This window comes from Sminthopsis crassicaudata, chromosome 1, assembly GCF_048593235.1.
Source record: "Sminthopsis crassicaudata isolate SCR6 chromosome 1, ASM4859323v1, whole genome shotgun sequence".
Taxonomy (NCBI): domain Eukaryota; kingdom Metazoa; phylum Chordata; class Mammalia; order Dasyuromorphia; family Dasyuridae; genus Sminthopsis; species Sminthopsis crassicaudata.
Window position 1 is genome coordinate 612,378,917 of NC_133617.1, and position 21,181 is coordinate 612,400,097.

Sequence of the window (21,181 nt, forward strand, 5' to 3'; positions counted from 1 at the left end):
AATTTTTTTTTATTGTTTAGGGTGCAAAGTTCTTAGAAATATCTAAGTTCTAAAGATGTCCTTATATTGTTTTCCCCACACTGTTCTTAAACTTCTTCACATTCTATTTTCTTGATTATACTTGCAATTTCCAATTTAGTCATCATTAATGACATAAATAGGGAACTTATTGTTTGTACTTTATAATTCAAATAAGTCTAAAATATATTTTTACTCAAAATTAGTAAATAGAATGCATGCCTCTGACATGTCTCAATCTTTTGAAATAAAATTATTTATTCTCACTTTAAGAATTGTTTATTGTTGTTTTTTCTTTCTCATGGTTTTCCCCTTTTGTTCTGATTCTTTTTTCACAACATGACTAATATGGAAATGTTTGACATGATTGTACATGTCAGGCTTATGTCAGATTGCTTGCTATCTTGGGAAGGGAAAGGAAGGAGAGAGAAAATATTTTTTACAAAAAAGAATGTTGAAAATTATATTTACATGTAATTAGAAAAGTATATATATATTAATTTGGGGGGAGGGGAAGAAAATGATTTATTTAAATTAGGATGTAGCAAAGAGATACCATTTATAATGAGAAGCATTATCAAGTAAGACCTAATTGAAGAGTTGAGCCATGAACATAAAGCCAACTAGCAAAAGGTATGACCAGGGATGAAATGGACCCCCTCACATTCTCTCTTCTTTCAAGGAATAATTTGAACTGCTTTTTTAAGGATAGAAAGACAATGTGTGAAAGCAGGTCCAATTAATCAGGAACATCATAACCCTATTAAACACATGGTTGTTGCCTTTGAAATTCATTCCGGTTCTTAAGATGATACCATGGTTTTAAAGAAAAGCAGCATCATTAATCTTATTGAATGACCCAAAACTTGCCAAAAAAAAAAAAAAAAAAAATCCTAAAGATCATTGCAGAATAACCAGGAAAAGAAAACTGGGGGAGAAGGGAAGAGAAGCATCATACTATGTAGTGCCATGTGACAGACACAAGATATTGCTTCATTTGATCCTCAGCAACCATAAGAGATAGGTTCTATTAATCCAATTTTTACAGTTGAATAAACTGGGGGAGACAGATACTAAATGATGTGCCCAGGATCATAAAGCTGATGTGTGTGAGTTTCTAACTTTTTAGAGTGCTACAATCCTATAGCTCTCATGAAAACATCAAGTTATATTCATTTAACAATTATTCTTATTTAATAAGACCATAGTTACAATCAAGAAAAAAAAAAGTTGATGGTAGAGCTAGTATGAGCTTTTCTCTAATCCCATGTAGTGGTCTCTTCAGCAGCTATTTCCCTCACAGAGTCCTAAGATCTAACTTTTCAAAATGAGTCATCATCCAACTCTTAACTGAGGTCATGCTTTATTCACCTATCTGGAGAACATTAACTATGCTCAAAAAGTCTTTGAAACACTGGAAAAGATACAAAGATGAATACTTTTACAATAGGGTGGAGAAATTAACAAGTGCACTTAAAAGGAAGCAATATATTTTAAAGTGAACAATATAAAACAGGCAAGGATGTAGGAATTGAAAACTAGACTCAGAGTAAGGAAGTCTAAGACCCCCTTCTCCAGACCCCCTTCTCCCACCCACCCCCATCCCCAATCTGAAATATAATTTGAGTGTGGGCAAGTTACATAACTTTTCAATGTCCCAGCAGAAAAGATGCTGATCAGAGAACAGGTACAAGTTTTCTCATTTGAGGGAGTTCAGTGTGCAAATGGAAGTCATAAATCCAATACAAAACAAGCTCAAACATGAGTAAGATTTTTGTACATAATCCTCATTTTTCAGTCATACTAAAATTTCAGAGATGCTCAATTCTCATTGATTACTGATGTTTATTGGGAATGTATATTAGCATTTTAAACTGAAGATTCTTCTGATCCATGTGATAGCCATTAAAATGATCCATTAAAAAAAGATAACAAAACATAGTATAAATATAGTATGGAAACTCAACATATAAGACCTTTTATCAAAAATGAATTGGGGTCCCTTTTGTTACCCCATAATTTATCTATTTCTAAATATACTTTTTCTAACCTAGAAACTATTTTGATCTACAAGTTATTCAATTGATCCAAAATGTAGCAGATAATTATTTCTGGGGAAGAGGAAGTAAATCAGAGGTGAGGAAGTAGACTCAACTGGTGATAGTGTGCAAGAGTTGTGTACTTTGGTACAAATGAGTTTAAGTTTGTTCATGGCTAGGATCTTGATATCTTGCTTGTGGAATATAACTTGAATAGTTTGTTGCATCATGAGGATTCTCTCAATATCCCTCATATCATTTGCTTGAGAACTGTCCTCTCCTTTGACAGTAAATTAGCATCCACTCTAAATAGTTTCTATTTTATTTATCTATTAGGTCAAATCAAGAGAAATATGCTAGTGTCATTAATGAAAGCACGGATGACCATTTTTATAATTGAATTATTAAGCTTATTTCACCTATCCCTACAGCAAAGGGTAGGAAAGCTATATCAACACACAACCTGAACATAACCCTTGCTCTTCATCTTATATGTGATGGCTAAGGAGCTGCTTACAGAATTTCAGATTAGAAAGAATACATGTCTTTTAATCTTCTCTGATTTATGGTGGGTAAGAAGAAAGTTTAACTGACTCATCTTGGGAAAACCAGAAACAAATTAAGTAGGTATAGTCCATATTAGCAGCTATATTTTCCTTTTTGAAGAACATTTAAAAATCTCATCACTAGAACAATGAGGACAGGTCATAATCATGTCCAAGGGAATTATAAAAGTTTTTACTAGGACAAGGATGGCTTGCAATTTGTGTTATTAGAGAAAATATTCATGAAGATAAATTCATATAGCTTTAGTATTGAAGATCATTTCCATTCTCTTCTTTTGGCTCCTATGACACCGAATCATATTTTTATTCTATTTCTTTGATAACTTCTCTCTTTCAATCGCACTTTTATCTCTAGTTCTTAAATGTGGGTTCATCCTCTAACTTCTCTTCTCTGTAGACCCTTACAAATGTCACTCATGGATTCTGCTACCACTTATAAAAATTAATCCCCCTTATTCATTTCAGTCCTTTCTCGTGCTCTGATTCTGTAAATACAACTATATTCAGTGTGATGTGGATTTTATTCATCATCTCAAATTCAACATGAGCCATGAGATATAGAACATGTAGACTGATCTTTCAGTCAGAATCCAGAGGAGTGGATTAGAGTCCTCTAAAATGGATATAATATTTGAATTGCTTAATCCATTGAACTAGGAAGTCAAATAAAATTATTTTTGTAAAGCAATTTGTACCTGTGAAAAAGTACTCTCACACAGGCACGCTTACTTACTCTTACCCTACAATTATCTCCAACAAATGACTTCTCTTATTAATTTTTCCTTGACATATTAAAAGGATCTTTATTATCTGTGCCTTTCTATCTGAAGCATAGTCCTTTACCTTCTTTTTTGCTGGTTTACAAAGTAAAATCATAAAATGCAAAGAACTTGAATGTTAGAATTTCAGGTATCCTCTAGTGAAGGAGCTCTTTACTAGATTAAAAAAAAAAATCTTCTGTTAACTGCATTTTTATTTAATCGGGTCCCTTTCTATAAATTTTGTATGCCTAAAGATATTATTCTGAAAGGAGGGAAAAGGACCCATATGTGCATAAATGTTTGTGGCAGCCCTTTTTGTAGTGTCAAGAAACTGGAAATTGAATCGATGCTCATAAATTGGAGAATAGCTAAATAAATTATGGTATATGAATGCTGTGGAATATTATTGTTCTGTGAGAAATAACCAGCAGGATGATTTCAGAGAGCCTTGGAGAGACTTACATGAACTGATGCTGAGTGAAGTCAGCAGAACCAGAGGATCATTATACACAGCAACAACAAGATTATATGATGATCAGTTCTGATGGATGTGGCTCTCTTCAACAATGAGATGCTTTAAACCATTTCCAATTGTTCAGTAATGAAGCAAGCCATTTACACCCAGAGAGAGGACTGTGGGAACTGAATGTGGTTCACAACATAGCATTTTCACTCTTTTTGTTGTTACTTGCTTGCATTTTATTTTATTTTTTTTTTTAACTGGTTGGGTTTTTCTTGTGCAGCACAATAATTGTATAAATATGTATGCATACTTTAGATTTAACATGTATTTCTACCATGTTTACTATATATAGGACTACTTGCCATCTAGGGGAGGGTGTGGGGGAAGGGAGGGAAAATTGGAACACAAGGTTTTGCAAGTGGTAATGTTGACAAAATGTCCATATTTTCCAAATAAAAAGCTTTAATAAAAAAAAAAAATTACTGAGAAATAGCCCAGAAGGTTCAACTAAATAGCAAAATGAATCCAAGATACACACACACACACACACACACACACACACACACACACACACACACACACACTTTGCTCATGCCCACAAAGCTTAAGAGGTCCTGAAAAATTAAGCTTCTTAGCCAAGATCACAGGTTGGAGAATTGAGTAATTGTAACTATTTCTCAGGCTAATTCCTGAATCCTATTTAAGTATTTGTCTTTTAAGTGCCTCTCACATTGGATTTTTGTCTAGGTTGATATAATCTTAAGTATCTACTTAGACTCCTTGCCACTACCATTCACCCTTTAATCTTTTCAGCATTCTGCTGCTAAACATTCCTTCCTGTCACTTCTTGATTAAGACCTGAGAGCTACTCAATCAAGTCTAAAATCCTTTATTTTCTAGGCCTATACCATACTAATCCAACCTTACTTCCCATTTTGGTTTAAGGTAAACTCAATTCAAGAAATCAGTTGGCAACTTTTGACTTATGCCATTGTTTATGCTGTTCCATCAGCCTGCACTCCCTCCTGTAACCATACTTAAAGATTTTCTCAAGTCCTATCCCATTCATAAAACCTTCCCTACTACTTGCTCACAGGGACTATTTGTTATAGTATTCATTACAATTATAGGTTCTTTTATTAACATTTCAGACTTGATTGTTTTCTATACTATTTAGTTCTTTCAAAAAGGATTTGTTTTCTCCCCAAATATATTGGCAAGAATAGTGCCTTATACTAATCTCAGGACATAAATAACTTAATAAATATTAGATTTCCTTAAACTAAGTGTAATTTTTTGTGTACTAGGCTAAAGTTTAGTCTATGATTTCTTTCCTATGAATTAATATATTTTAAGTCTTAGAAACATGAACTTAATCATAGGTTTAATATAAACATGATTTTAGTGAATTTAGAGTATCAGCATAGCATAATAGAGAACTGTATAACAATGGGCAACTCATTAAACCTTTCAGTGATTTAATCAACTCTTCAAGTCTTTAAGTTGCAGAGAAGATCATGACTTGCATCAGTAAAAGAATCTTTATCCCTTTGCTAACAAAATCACAGGTCTATTCCCTAATCTTATTTGGTGAATTCTATTTCCTCACATGATTACAAAGTAAAATAGTTCCTTGGGATGGTTAATTAGTCATTGTGATTTAGATATTTAAAAAGCTAAGCTTTAAAAAGTATTTGAAATATATATATATATATTTGAAATATATAATGATGAAAAATTACTTTGAAATAAAAACAATGAATATAAAGAATAGAAAAGCATGAGAAGACACATTTCCCCTTATAGATATATAGAAACTGGAAAGACAAATCTTTCCTATATAGATATAGATATCTCTATCATCTATCTATACACGCACACACACAAACACATGTCTATATATAGGGATGTAAAGTGAACTGAGCAATACGCAAAATTACTTCAAAGATGTAAATGAAAACAACAAGAAAATTGAAATTAAGGGATATAGAATTATAATGATCAAGCTTAGCTCAGAAGAAAAGCTTTAAGACTGTACCTCTCTTCCTTTGAAATGGGGAGCTGTAGATGTGATATGGTGGATATAACACTTGGCTTGACATGGTCATGATTTTACTACACTGCTTTCTCACCATACCCCAAACCTCTTTTCATTCTTTGTTATAAAGGATAGCTCTTGGGAAAGACAAAGAATATATTACAAGTGATATAAACATACATATAACAATAAAAATTAAAAACCACAAAAACTTGTGTTTTCAGGTAAGAAACACTTTGAAAATCTAAGATGTTTGATTTAAAATGCCTCTTTAGACTTCATGCATGCAGATTTCAAATGGCACTGTATATCTAGAAGTTTGCAAATCCAAATTATGCTATTTTTGAATCCAACATTATATTCTATAGTTAAAAGCTGAACTAGCATTCACATCCATAATCAATTATTTCTTGGTATCTCCCTCAACCAATCTGAATATCAAGACAAGTATGTTTTCATCACACGATCATCATCAGAAGAAAAATACATAACTATTTGTTTTAAATTTCATTTACACCTTCTAAAAAACAGCAAAACATAGAGGCAAGATTGAGTAAAAGGGGAGGCCAAGCTCTACTCGAGTTCTCACAATAGTGCCCACGTATACAGTACTTGTTGAACAAATTCAGATTTATTGAAAGTAAACATTTACATTGGCTACAATGTTATAACCGTTACAAAGCTGGATAAAAGAGGCTAAAGTAGCAATAGAAAGCAAGTGCCATAAAAAGTGATAGAGAAAATATTTGGCCTTAGTGATCTTTTGGCAGTATTTACATAATATACATATTGTTAAATATTTATAATAATTCTAAGGCACCAGAGGCTAAATAGCAGGCTGCAATACTATTTTGTGCACAAAATTCAAGAAATTTGTCAAGAAGGCTGTATAGTTAAAGAAACAGAGGCATATCTTAATGTTTACATAAAGGAATGACTATTTTTTTACTCAAAAGATACAGTAAATATTGGGCAAATTGAAGAAAATAATTTTAGAACATTTAAATTATGTTGAATGTATCAGGATTACTTTTATTGACTTGCTGGTAAATGTTTAATGTCATCTATTCTTCAACACAGCTTTTTCACACTCTAGATATGTTTTGTCTAAAAGCTACTTAAATTCTTTTGACCTACAAAAACTTATACCTAATATATCATACTGTATACAAAACTTCAAAGAAATATTGTTTGGGTAATAATATACATCAATTCTACACTCTGACAAAAAATAAAAATCACTAGGAATTAACTGTCCCAAAAGTTTGAAACTTCAGTTGACCAACTGAAACAAGTTTCCCATTATACTCCTCCTAATTTTCACCCTCAGAGATTGAAGTTTCAGCAAGGTTATAGAAAACCAGTCAATGTAAAAAGCTAGTGGAACCAGGGAATTATTAGTTTTGAATTTGAACTTCTCTGTTTTTGGACATTAGTGTCTTAAACAGGAAACTCATGGTATACTCAAGAGCTTAAGAGGAGCAAAATTAATTATTCCTTTGCCCATGAATGGCTGCATTACAAAGCAGTAGATGATCTCCTCCAATTTGTGATATTCTTCTTGCTCCTCACATGGGAGAAATATTTTCTTATAAAACATTGGCCTCTCTTTTATCCTGAGGTAGTGTTGTAATGAAATATTCAGTCAAGACAGATTTACACCATAATTTTTTTGAGTCATTAGTTTCAAAATGCTGAAAGTAACAACTTGACATTAATATCCATTCCGGGGAATGAAGTCATAGGGTCAAGTTAAAATTTATGGTACACCAAATTATAGACAAATGAAATCACGCAAATTCCTTAACAAGGATTGTGAATGTTGGCCCTTAAATCTCCTGTCCCCTTAGCCTCTATGCTATATTTAACATTATGTTAATTGCATTTCAAAATTCTAAAATCTATTCAACCATATTCATTGGATGATGAAAACTGTGCATGTTTAGTGCTGTTTACTTTTGCCAGAGGAGAACAAAATTAAAGAATTTACTCTTTCAAGTTTTTAAAGATTCTTGTGACAAATATCTACTGTGTGAAATGAAAGTGTTAGGATTGATCTTAGCGATTAAAAATTACTTGACAATAAGTAAGGATGTAAAGTTGTATGTATTTATCTCAAATTTTAATTTAAAAAACCTTTAACTTGTTTAAACAATTTACCAAAGCCAAGAACCACTAAAATAAAAACAAAGACCCTTTCCTTTAAAATATAATTGGCCAATTGTAATTAAACAGACTATAAATACATCATTACTTTTCACACTTTTCAAATACAGCACAAATATATTTCTTTCCTTGTCATGTCATAAAAGAACATTTATCTAAGTACTAAAATGTTTACAAACAAAGTTAAGGAGAAAGTAGATTCTTTAAACCAGTTCCTTTCCTTGTCCTCTGTACTCTACTTCCTGTACCTGACCACATCATCCTCATGAAAGAAAATTATTAGCTTGTTCAGTGGATTCTTCTTTAGTATCAAGGTGTACAAAATTAATATAATTATCATACAGCATCAGTAAACAATTTTCAAGTAATTAAGAAAAAAACACTATTACAGTATTAAAACTTAGAGTCATTGAACAAGTACTCAACAAATATTGGAAAATTGGGCTACTGAATTGAGAAATAACCATAGTATTTAATTTCTTGAATATTAAAGTTGATAGATAACCCCCTGGATGTCTGAGTTACAATATTTCCTAAATCAATATGGTTTGGCCAAAAAAAAAACCTCCAAAAAACAGTGACACTGTCTTTATCACTGGGCTGTAATGTCAATATATATGTGTATAAATGTTTATATTTATATATATATATGTATATGTATATGTATATGTATATATATACACATATATATATAAAACATTTAGAAATTAATAATTGAAAATGAGTTCTGCTTAGATACTTTGCCCAGGAAGATTCAACTAAATAGTTCTCCTACCTCATCATTTAAAATTTAGTCTTATCTACAATATCAGAAAGTCATCTCCTATAATGGGAAAGGATAGCTTTTTTCCCCATTAAGGCCATATTTCAAGCTTAACATGATAAAAGAAAGATTGTGTTATACTGTCACTAAGCATTAAACATAACAATTACTTTTTCTTCATATGTTACCTTTGTAATTTCTATACTGTATGGATTCTCTTTTCCAGGGGCTTACAAAATATATTTCATATTCCAATGCTAATTTAGTCTTTTTTATATATCATTGAAATTGTACAGGTAAAACATGGATTTTCTTGATGACTTGGAAAGAATACGTAAAAACATGCAGAGCCTTACTTTACTCTGCAGAAATACTCCGAATGAACTCATTTACATCAAGTGTTCACCTCTTTCCTCTACAGGGAATTTTTATTCCTAGATATAGCATGGGTCCAAAGGTATAAGATAGCAAAGATCAAAAGTTAGCAAGTACAAGCAGATGCTATCATTATGTTCAATATATCCAAACTGTAGAATAATTTTTAATGCTCAAATTCATGTGTGTATGATAGTTTTTCTAATCTCTTAAATGCCCAACACAGGCAATTTCAAATGAGATTTTGTTGGATCAGAGTTATATATGACTGATAGCTGATATATAGGGATGGGTGGGGTGTATATTCATGTTTATGCTAATGAACTAATATTAGATATAAATCTAGATTCCAGGCTCAGAATTGCATGACAGTCCCATAATTGTAAATGCTGACAGGAAGAGACTGATTCAACAAAGATCCCTTAGGATACAGAATGCTATCAATTAAGTTCCACAATGAATGCTGGGGCATAAGGAAAGAGGCATGATTTCATAAGCATGTGACTCTTAAAAAGCTGGTGTTTGAATGAATACTGTAATTTATAAACTCATTAGCTGTCTTTTAATATAAAAGAAGCTTTAATGTCTTCTTTCTCAATATGAAAAAAATAAGATGGAAAAATGTAAAAAATCTGATATAACACAAAGATATAATATTTTAAAAAATAGAGTCATATAACATCAAAGTTTGAAGGAACCTTAGGGATCATTTAGTTCCATCTAATCCCATTTTCTGGTTGAAGAAACTGATGTCCAAGGTCACCAAGATAGTGATGGGACCAAGACTAGAAACCAAACTTCCTGCAATCTAGCTCAGTGCTCTTTCCATTGACCAACACTGCCTCCATTTTCAGGGTAGGAAATGAAAAATGAAAAAAAAAATACTGCTTCAACTTTTAGGGATTGATTTTGAAAAACTGATCTTTAAATTTTAAGTATTAAATATTATATTTAATTCATGTAGAAATTTAGCAATACCCCCAAAATAGTGGTGAAGTTTAAATGATGAACTTGACATATTGGGAGCTGAATATGTACAATATTTCTTTAGCCTTTTAAAACATGGGCAATTAGAAAAATTGCACACATGTTTTCAATGAAAAGTTACCCATAATTCCAATGAAGGGTCTAGGAGTTGGCTCATATCTTGTTTAGATCCAGATTTACTGATTATTGAAGTTTATGTCTTCGTACAGGATGAAGATAGGATCCTAGATTTGCACCATCAGTGTGGTCACATATATGTGTGCGTGCATGTATGGATACATGTATATTCATATTTATATGCACACACATATATGCATATAAATGCAAAACATAATCTTATAGTCTTACTTTTTTTTTTTTTTTTGGCAAGGAACTGCATCTAAATCCTAGTTGTTTTTTGTATTAGAAAAAAAAAAAAAACTAGGATAAGTAGCATCCTTCCATGACATTCTAATATCCCATAGTACTAATAAATATAGTACATTAGAATGTACAAACATAATACTTATTGCAAAGTATCCTGTATAGATGTAAGCTCCATTATAAAATATTCTCTCTTTGTTCTATTTTGGTTAACCTAAATTTAAAATGATGGTATATAATACCAAAATGTCCAATTACAGAGTTTAATATAAAAATATCAGCACAAAACTCCTTTTTAAATCTTTTTTTTATTATGAGCAGCCCAAACGTTTGTTTAAGTGCTGTTGAATTTTATTACTAGATTCCATATCCCTACAATTGGTAAATTGCATACCATTTTAGGTATTTCAATGAGACTTAGAAAGGCTAAGAAAAAAATCAGTATTCAAAGGGTTAATTTGGTTTATAATAACATTTTTTTTCATCTTCTTCAGTTCAAAATCCAGCTTTGAAACCGAGGAAGGCTTTCAAATCAAGGTAGTGAAACCACAGTGGTCCGTTATCCAGTCGCAGTTTGGTTACCAATTACCCGGAGAATCTCTTTATGAATGCCTCCTTCTTGTGTGTTAATGCTTGTATCTCCTACTTGACCATCTTCATAACTAAAAAAAATGAAACAAGGAAAATATGAATATTTTGAATAACTTAAAGTTAGATAATTTAGATTAAAAAAAATCACTGTATCTAGTACCACTTCTTGTTCCAGGTATACAATTTCTTTTTATTTTTACATTTATTTTTTTTTTAATTACATGTAAACAAAAATTATAATTTTTTAAATTTTGAGTTCCAAAATCCCTAATGTCTCCACTCTTCTTCAAAAAAACAAGCGATTTGATATAAATTATACATACAGAAACACAAAAATTTCCCTATTAATCAACTTGCAAAAGAAAATGCAGACCAAAATGAAGATGATGATAAAGAAAGTAATAAAAAAAAAAAAGTATCTTCAATCTGCATTCAGACTACCAATCAGTTCTTTCTCTGGAAGTAGATAGCATTTCATCACAATGTTTTTGGAATTGTTTTGATATATTATATTGCTGAGAGTAGCTAAATTATTCACCCTTGATCATTATACAATATTGCTGTTACTGTACACAATGTACTCATGGTTCTGTTCATTTCACTTTGTATCCATTCATGTACATTTTCCCAGGTTTTGCAGAAAACATTCTGCTCATCATTTCTTATAGCACCATAATAGTACACCACAACTGTATACCACAACTTGTTCAACCATTCTCCATTTGATGAATTTCCCCTTGATTTCCAGTTTTTTCACCACAAAAACATGTCCTATGACTATTTTTGTACATATATGTCCTTTTCCTTTAATCTCATTAGTGTATAATCTGAGTAATGGTATTGCTGGATCAAGGATATGCAGTTTAATAGCCCTTTGACTTTGTTCTAAATTGCTCTCTAGAATGGTTGGTAAATGTATAAGTTTAAATCACCATACTGAATTTCAATCTTATTCCAGTGATGGATTTTTCAGCATGGTAAGTATTAAATTAACTACTCTCTTACTTCTCTGTATTTCTAGACTTACTTTCACCTTGCTTATTTACCATTTCACCTTTAATCTTTGCCTTTTCTTTTGCCTCCTCTCCTCAAACCTACACTGACAACTTTCCATGCTCAATATATTTTTCTTTTATCTTTCTTCATTATAGATTTATTTCAGTCTTTAAGAGGTGTTTCTCAAGTAAATTTGAATTTTAACTATGATAAAAAATCCACAACATTCTATAAGACAATTTCTGAATCTTTTGATTTTCTTTTTCAAAATACTTCATTTGTTTAAATAAACTCACTTAGGAATATAGGAATAATAGGAAATATACTTTTAATACCATCTGTTAAATTCCCTTACTAATACTCAGTGAGTAATATGTAGTGAATTTATTCTTCTCTATTTATTCTGCTCTTCTTCTTCAAAAAGAAGCTTCAGAGAGGCCTAGTAATTAGCTCCAAAATAAAGAATAAGAGAGCCTTGGAGATCAACATGGGCCCCCACATTTTCTTTACCATCCTTAAATGTCCTATAAATTGAAGAGCATGGCAAGATGTGACAGCTAGAATCAAACTAAAATTAGCAGAAAATGAAATTCATCCTTTATGATGGAAAGTGATTCTGTAATCTTCCTATTAAATCTACACACCCAGTGATCTGTTCTGATGACTTGATGTTTATGCAATCTCACTTTGTTGATTCACACAGATTCATCTTCATGAATCAGATGTTCTTATGTAATAGTTTTACCACAGAGACCTGTTAAGTCTGGAAATTTACTCTCAAACAATGTTAAATTACTTTACTGAAATACAATGAGATATAGCTAACAAGTAAGGCATGGTAGAATTAAGGGTCAAGGGGCAGAAGTTTACTCAAGGCAGAGAAGCAGGACATAAACCACAGAACCTCAGCATTGGAATGGGGATCAAAGATCATCTTGTTCTAATCTATTCCTAAACAAGAATTTCCATCCACTGTTCCCCACTTTATGGAATTTCTGAAGATAGGTAATTCAGAGGCCTTATTTACAGATCTCCATTATCTTGGGATATCTAGCATATTATCCAAGATAATTCAATTCATTTTTGGACATCTTTGTTAGGAAAGGAAGTTTTCCTTTACATAGAGTTTATATCTTTGGCATTCTACAGTTTTCTATTTGTTGTTCCTACTTTTGTCCTCTGTGGCTAAGCAAGAAAAAAATCTTCTCTCTCTTCCACAAATACCTGAATGCCCAAAGCTCTACCCCAAGCTGAATAGTTCTAAATTGTTTAACTGATTTATATATAACAGAATCTGAAAGCTTTTTACCATCCTAGATGCCCTCTTTTGAAGGCTCTCTTTTGTTTAGATCTTCCCCACAATGTGACACCAACCTAAAAACAATACTTTACATATGATCTGCAATGATGTACAATAATCCTTCCCAAACATCATCCCATAAGATCAGGTGTAAGAACCATGCTACCTCAGAAGGAGATAAGATATTGCCAGTAAATTGTTCATCATAAAGAAATATTTCCTGATTTTTAGCGCTGTCAAAAACTGGAATGGACTGTCTTGGAGACAGTAAGATTCTCCCAAAGCTGGATCATCATTGATCAGGCATATCAATGATAACATTTCCAATTGGGAAAATATTTTACTTTGTGAATTAAACAGACTGAGTTGTGTACTTCTGACAAAGCAGACCAATAAAATATACTGCTGTAACTCACTTCAGATATCAGGATTTTTCCCTTCCCAATTTCCCTTAATCAACTATGGTCCACACTAAGATTTTCTGCAGGAAAAAAAATCTGTTCTCATTCTCACAAATTTTTGAAAGTTATCTTTTCTAAAAATAAAATAATTACTATCCAAAATATGGAAAAGCAATGAAAAAATAATGAATTGAACACTGCATGCACACTTCTTATGTAAAAGCCTTTTCAACAAAAATCCCTTATATAAGGACTTCTGTCTTGGTTATCGAGGTCAACTGGGTCCCAAATATTGCTAGTGTAAATTAAGGCTTGTGAAATTCAAATATATTTGTGAAATGGCAGACAGCTGATAGAGTAAAGTCTCTTAACAGTGAAAAAAGCTTGCCTAAACAAACATTTATAAGTGAAAACTTAAATACAAATAGAAATAGTTCAAATTTTGCCACTCTCTTCATTTAGAATGTGAGCCAGTACTCCCATTTTTAGCTGTGATATGTTTATGTAAAGTTGAAAATATACACATAATATATATATGTACGTACAAGTTCTCTCTCTGTCTCTCACGCCTATCTCCATTAGACCTGTTTTCCTTTGAAAGTCTCTCTTTTCCACAAACTTAAATCATACTTTGATATTACTTTTCATTCATTGGAAACTTGACCAGATAACTTAAATTTTCTTGGAAACAAATAGAAATATATATAATTGGATCTTACTAAAATAAAGGTTCTAGCTCCTTCTTTATGTATGTAGGCTGGATTTGAATCTAGGTCTCTCTAGCTCAACTCTTTCTGGGTTAAAAAAAAACTAAATGTGGTGGATTACAAAGACAGATTGTTCAGCCCTATTAGAATTCTTTTAAAGAATTCTTTTGGAGGAATGTGAGGTTCAGAAATGATACATTCTTGAAGAGGACCATGACATCAGCCAAGACATACTGGTGAGTTTGGATTAAAATGAGAAAGGGAAAATCATCAACCTCACTTTCTCCTTCAGAGATATCTGGGCCCAGAAGCAAGATAAAAGATCAGGATGATTGGATATGGTCCTGGATACAGTGGGAAACCTTGGCTTTTTAAATTAAAGTATTTAATAGGTCTCAATTTGAATGAGGCAATACCAATCAGTAATTAAGACTAGATAAGAAATGAGGCAGGAAATGGTCTCTTTTACCAGTCAAAAAAAAAATACTGGGACATAGAGACTCTTGGGAATTCTGGTCAAAATAGAAGCAACTGCAATTTATACCCACTGAGAGTCTATCTGTCCAAATAATGACTAAGTAGAGCTTGGCCTGGGACTTCTTGTTGGCCAATCAATGAGAGCCAGAGAGACTAGGGAATAAGGCATGGTCCTTATGAAAGAAATCCAGCCTATAAACCCCAATGTTTCAGTGATCAACAACAACAAAAATCATTCCTTTGGGCAGAGCACCAGCAGGTAAGGATATGATATCCTATATAAACAAAAGGAAGGGAAAGAAAAGAGACAAACATCAAACAATTCATGGATCTCTTTAAGACCAAAAGATAAACAACAACCTCTATGAGTAGAATTGTTAGGGTAAATGGACTCTGGCAAAATACCCTTATTCTGGTAGCAACTCAGTATTTAAGTGGGCCTCAGTGAGGAACAAACTGATCCAGTAGAAGTATCTTGTACTGACAGAATTATGTACAATAATTGGAGCTATCTTGTTTTGATGCTTACTCTTTATATAATTTGAAGATTAAGCTATCTATAGTCTTCAGTTCCAGAGACCACCAGTTGATTTACTGCTGTGCACATTTAGAATAATTAGCATATTTTGTTCTGAATTTTCCCATAAAAGATTCATTAATCCTTGTTAATCATTAGGAACTTTGCCAGCTTACTAAGCATTACAATAAAGCTTTGTCCCTTGACCTACAGATGGTTTGAATCTGTGAATTCATTCTAGCAGGATAACTCCCCACCTTGAGATTTTTTTTTTTACTTCATCAGAATTATCCTACGAGGTGCCCAATGGGAACTGGTCAATTGGGTAACACTGCTCTTTTTTTTTGTTTGGATAGCTTACAAAGCAGGGACTGGCAGCTGTTAGGGAGATTTCAGTAATGTGTGGAAAAGGGAATGAGGGTCAAAACAATGGGTATGATAATTATATGAGTAGAGAACAGGGAACAAATGTAACTATGAATAAGGTAGAAGTTCACAGAAACCACTTGGTTTTAAGAACATCTACAAATATTCATTTAACAGTTGGTTAATTCAAAATGTGAAATAACTGGGTAGGATCTGACTGAGCTGACACATTAATGAAGTAAACCAAGATGTTCTAGTTGTGACTAAAACAGATTTAAGGATATTCTGGCTCAATAAAACCATGGCTCATATGTTTTCTTTGTAAGTGAGAGTGAAGAGGAGTTGACAGAGTTGATTCTATCATGAGTACAAAGACAAAAATAAATGTAATTTTATAGTGTACTTGGCTATTTCACCTGTATGGTCATAAACCTCAGCTTTAACTGTATGATTTCTTGCAAATTAAGACAACTCTGAGATACCACTACACACCTATCAGATTGGCTAAGATGACAGGAAAAAATAATGATTAATGTTGGAGGGGATGTGGGAAAACTGGGACATTGATGCATTGTTGGTGGAATTGTGAACAAATCCAGCCATTCTGGAGAGCAAAAATGTTTGTGGCAGCCCTTTTTGTAGTGGCTAGAAACTGGAAAATGAATGGATGCCCATCAATTGGAGAATGGTGGATAAATTGTGGTATATGAATGTTATGGAATATTATTGTTCTGTAAGAAATGACCAGCAGGATGAATACAGAGAGGCTTGGAGAGACTTACATGAACTGATGCTAAGTGAAATGAGCAAAACCAGGAGATCATTATACACTTCAACAACATTACTGTATGAGGATGTATTCTGATGAAAGTGGATATCTTTGAACTATTTCAGTTCCAATTGATCAGTGATGGACAGAATCAGCTACACCCAGAGAAGGAACACTGGGAAATGAGTGTAAACTGTTTGCATTTTTGTTTTTCTTCCCAAGTTTAATATGTATAAAACTGCTCTCTCATTTCTTTGCAGAATGTCCAAAGTAGCATGCTTTTGCCTCTTTAACATAACTGCCAGGACCCTGCCCGCTGTGAAGACATTCTCTTCTCAGCAAAAAGACCTTTGTTATTTCTCTGCCAGGACTTTGCCACTGAAGAAATCAGTCTTTCTAGCAAAGCTGGCTTCTCATCAAAATATAAACTCTTTTTTGCTAGCTAAAATTCTCTGGGTTCATGAATTCTTTCATGAAGGACTTGCACCTCCAATGAAAAGGGGATTTCCACAACTCTCTGCCACTAGAAGCCCATCAATGTTCATGTATGTTTATTATTTGGGCAATAAGAGTTTTTTCAGAAATTTCTACTTTTAGTATGGGATTAGTAATGGCCACAAATTTTATTTAGGTTTTAGAGAACTATAGAGTCTGAGAGAAATATTACAATGTTCTATGTGATAATGAACATCTGGGTGGATAATGAACAAAGTTGGAGCAATCTTTGCATATGGATTCTACATAGGATATCTACCATCGTAATACTGAACATCTTAGGAGTTTAATGAACATATGAATAAAATTTTCTTCACTGGTATATTTATATTATTTTGCAATAAACGTTTTAATAAAAAAAATCTGTGTGATTTTAACATGTGCATGGGAAACAAAACTGGGTCTGAATTTTATTGCAGAAATTAATAAATTATTAATTGTATGACACTGATTAGGTCACAAGTCTATTCTCCCATTTATAAAATGTGGAAAACATTAGCACCTATCTCAAGGTTGAAGCAAAAATAAAAAAAAAATATAAAGCACATTAAGTGCTTGGCAAATTTGCACAAATTTGGGTTATTTCTTTAAGATTAAATCCTGACTTACTAATTAATTTTCCTACTTTATATTCAACAAAGAGAAAAAGCAGGGAGATCTTATATTCTCCATATCATAGTCAGTTGAAGATATAATCTATTGAAAATTGTTTGCAAATGCCTTGTTCTTTTCTCAATTATTTAACAAGATTACTCTGCCTACACTTATAGAACATGCTCATAAAGATTCAATAAACTCAGAGTAAAGCATAAACATTAGTTTTTACTAATTAGTACTTATTGGGTTATTGATTTGTTTCTTGAAGATAACTGTATCATTTAATTTAATTCAGTATATATTAGGTAACTAATATTTTTATACGACATACTTATCTACCATGTATAATATTTTCTATTCTTTTGGAGTATACTCAAGTGTACTAGTAATGCATTCCCAGAAAGCACCATTCCATGTAAAATCATGGGATTAAAAACCACAAAATTCATAGGGAAAATGGAGTTATATGGTCATATAATATTCTTCATGAATGATACATCAAAAAATTAAAAGATAGAAACCTAACAAAAACAAAGCATCATTTAACATAATACATAAATAATGGTAGAGTCCATCTTGGGCTACTGCTCAATCTCTGCTGCCTTTTTACAGGATAAATTAGAAGATGCTGCCTTTGAGGATCTTAACTCTGAAGTGGGGGAGGAGGGAACGTGTGTGTATCACAGCTTCTACTGTACCAGAAGATAAACAATAAATAGGATACTCTGCCTTAAAAAAAAAAAAAGGATGGAAATATGCTTTTAGAAATGAGTATCCTAAAATAATTTGTGAAGTATTATGAAAGTTTGGAGTTATCTGTATTCTCTCTCTGTTTCTTGCTAATATATCAAGTATAAGAAAATTCAAAATTTGTGTTATTCTAAAAATATTTTATGATATATCAATTGTATTAGAATAAATTTGGATATCTGAAACAACTGCTATAGTACAATTCAGTATATCTCTGCTTGATCAAGTTTTTAACTTGCTTATGCTCTGTTTAATCAAGTGTTTACTCTCTGAGACAGTTTCTGGGCTTTTAGTTCCAACTTGTTAATCTGATTGATTTGCATCAGCCACATTCCCCTAAAAAATTGGTGACAAATGTCATTTTTATATTTCTCATTTATTTTTTTGAGGGGGTGTTCTATAGCTTTTAAAAAATGTATAGTGCTCCAATTGTCATTTTTTACTTTTCTAATTGATTTTGTCTTTGAAACTGACTCTGAGTGATCAATAGACTGACTACATACAGTTTGATGAATACCTTCATCGTTTATATGCCTCTGTCACCTAACCAATCTGTGCAATCTAGGTAGGCAAGTAGGTTCAAATTATGGAGGGGAATTTTTTAAAAAGGCTAGAATATATTTTATAGACAACGAAGAATTACTGGGTATCTTTCATTCAGAAAATGACAACAATCAAAGCAATGAGTTAAAATTGAAATAACAGTGATGTGCAATACTGATTACATAAAAATACATGGCATTTATTAGCTGTGAAGTCACAGGAAATTAATTCACTTAATGTCTCTGAGCACCAATTTCTGAATTCATATGCAGAAGGAGAGGGCTAAATAGAACAGTATCTGGAGGTTCCTTATTCTTCTAAATCTATAATCTTCTGAAATAAAAGGTTATTCTTGTAGTAATATAATGGAGATTTTATAGTTGGGCTGCTGATAGCATCCAAAGTTAAAAAGTGAAGATGCTCTAATAAGTATCTGATTTTAGAGATGGAGATGATGGAGTCTTGGTTTTGATAGATAGTATTTGGGATGAGAAGATGATCCAAGAGGAACTAGTGAACATGCATACAGAAATATAATACTAAACCTCAGATAAGTGATGAAGTTAGGCCTTAAGACATATATTTAGGAATTATTTACATAGAAGTGATTAAGTAAATAGACTTGGTCACATTTTTTTTGCCCCATGAAGAAAGTCTTCCAATGAGTTACAATATAAAGCCTCCTACCTACTTCAACAGAAAGAATGGAATGCCTTACAAGATAAATGGAATTCTTCCTCATGGAAGTTTTCAACTGAGGGCAAATGACCAATTGTTGTTTATTATATAACTGGAATTCCTTTTGGGAAAGAGTTGAACAGGAAACCAGATTCTTAACTTGGGATTTGTGAACCTTTTATTTTGAAATTTTAATAACTATTTCAACTAAATATATTTCAATTTCTTTGTAATCCTCTGTATTTTATTTTAGGTACTTAAAACATTATTTCTGAGTAGAGTTCCACAGGCATCATCAGATTGTAAAAAGGGTCCATGATGGGAAAAAAAAATAAAATAAAATTGATGACCTCTGGACTAAATGATAACTGAGATGCCTTCTAGATCTAAAATTCTATGATTCTGATGTGTATAGAGGAACTAATAAATTACTGAACAGCATTTCATTATCTTTTTAAAATATATATGCTAGAAGATTTTTCTACTGTCTCATTTAATGAACTGTGTATTAATAAATTTCTGATTAAGATTCAAGAAACCTTTTGCCAAGTCATAAAGAATATGCTGAGCTGTTTATCTATCCTCTAAACTGGACCACCAGGAGCCAAGATTTGGAAAAGCCAAGTGACTCTGAATTCCCTAGAATGAAGCAGCTTCCTCTTCACCCCACCCATTTTCCTGCCTTATTGCTTCAACAATCCACTTTGGATCTTCTCCATCCTACTTCACAGGTTTCCAATCCTTCCTTTAATAAATAATATTCCCATTGTCTCTGGAAAGAGAACAATAACTGACTTCTTCATTGCATTGCTTGTTTTTGTGATTTACTAAACCACAATTAACTCCCCTGGGCACTACTCCCTTATAAGTATTTTCTTCCCTACTATAATGTAAGCTCCTTCCAAAACAGAATAAGAATTTATACAATAAAAACAACAAAACTCTGCCTACTGCAATGAGGAACGAATTCCAGAGTACTGTTGATGAACCATACTACTTAAAATCCTGACAAAGAGTACGTGAATAACTCAAGTGCATAATGCAATACACTTATTTGGACAGAGTCAATGTGAAAATTTGTTTTATTTGGCTTTGCATATTTGTTACATGAGATTTGTTTTTTATTCTTCTTTTTCAAGTGGAGATTATATAAAAGAAAAGAAAGTAAATGTTGGTTAAATGGAAAATGAAAATAAGTTTCTTAAAGGCAAGGACTATCTTAATTTGTATTCTCAGTGCTGGGAATAGTTTTGTATAAAGTCAGGAATTATTCATTCATGCTTTTGCCTTTGAGTATGATAAAGTAACTTATGTAAATTAAATATTCTTCTGATTTAATCACAACTAACAAAAATTAAGAACAAAAGTTATTGCATGTGATGCTTTGATTTTCTTTACCTAGGTGCCTTAAATCATCCATTCTTTCTCTTTTTTCAGATAGCTTTCAGTATTTAT

General features: G+C 32.1%; 1 protein-coding gene across 2 annotated transcripts in view; it reads right to left on the bottom strand.

Annotated features, from left to right (window-relative positions):
- Positions 1-10,582: 10,582 nt before the first annotated feature.
- Positions 10,583-21,181, bottom strand: part of PARP8 (poly(ADP-ribose) polymerase family member 8) — a 229,707-nt gene continuing 219,108 nt past the window's right edge. For both annotated transcript variants that reach the window (XM_074282550.1, XM_074282549.1), the window contains exon 27: positions 10,583-11,201. In XM_074282550.1, the coding sequence (XP_074138651.1) occupies positions 11,099-11,201 (103 nt within the window). In that variant the 3' untranslated portion in view covers positions 10,583-11,098. The remainder of the gene's footprint in view (positions 11,202-21,181) is intronic.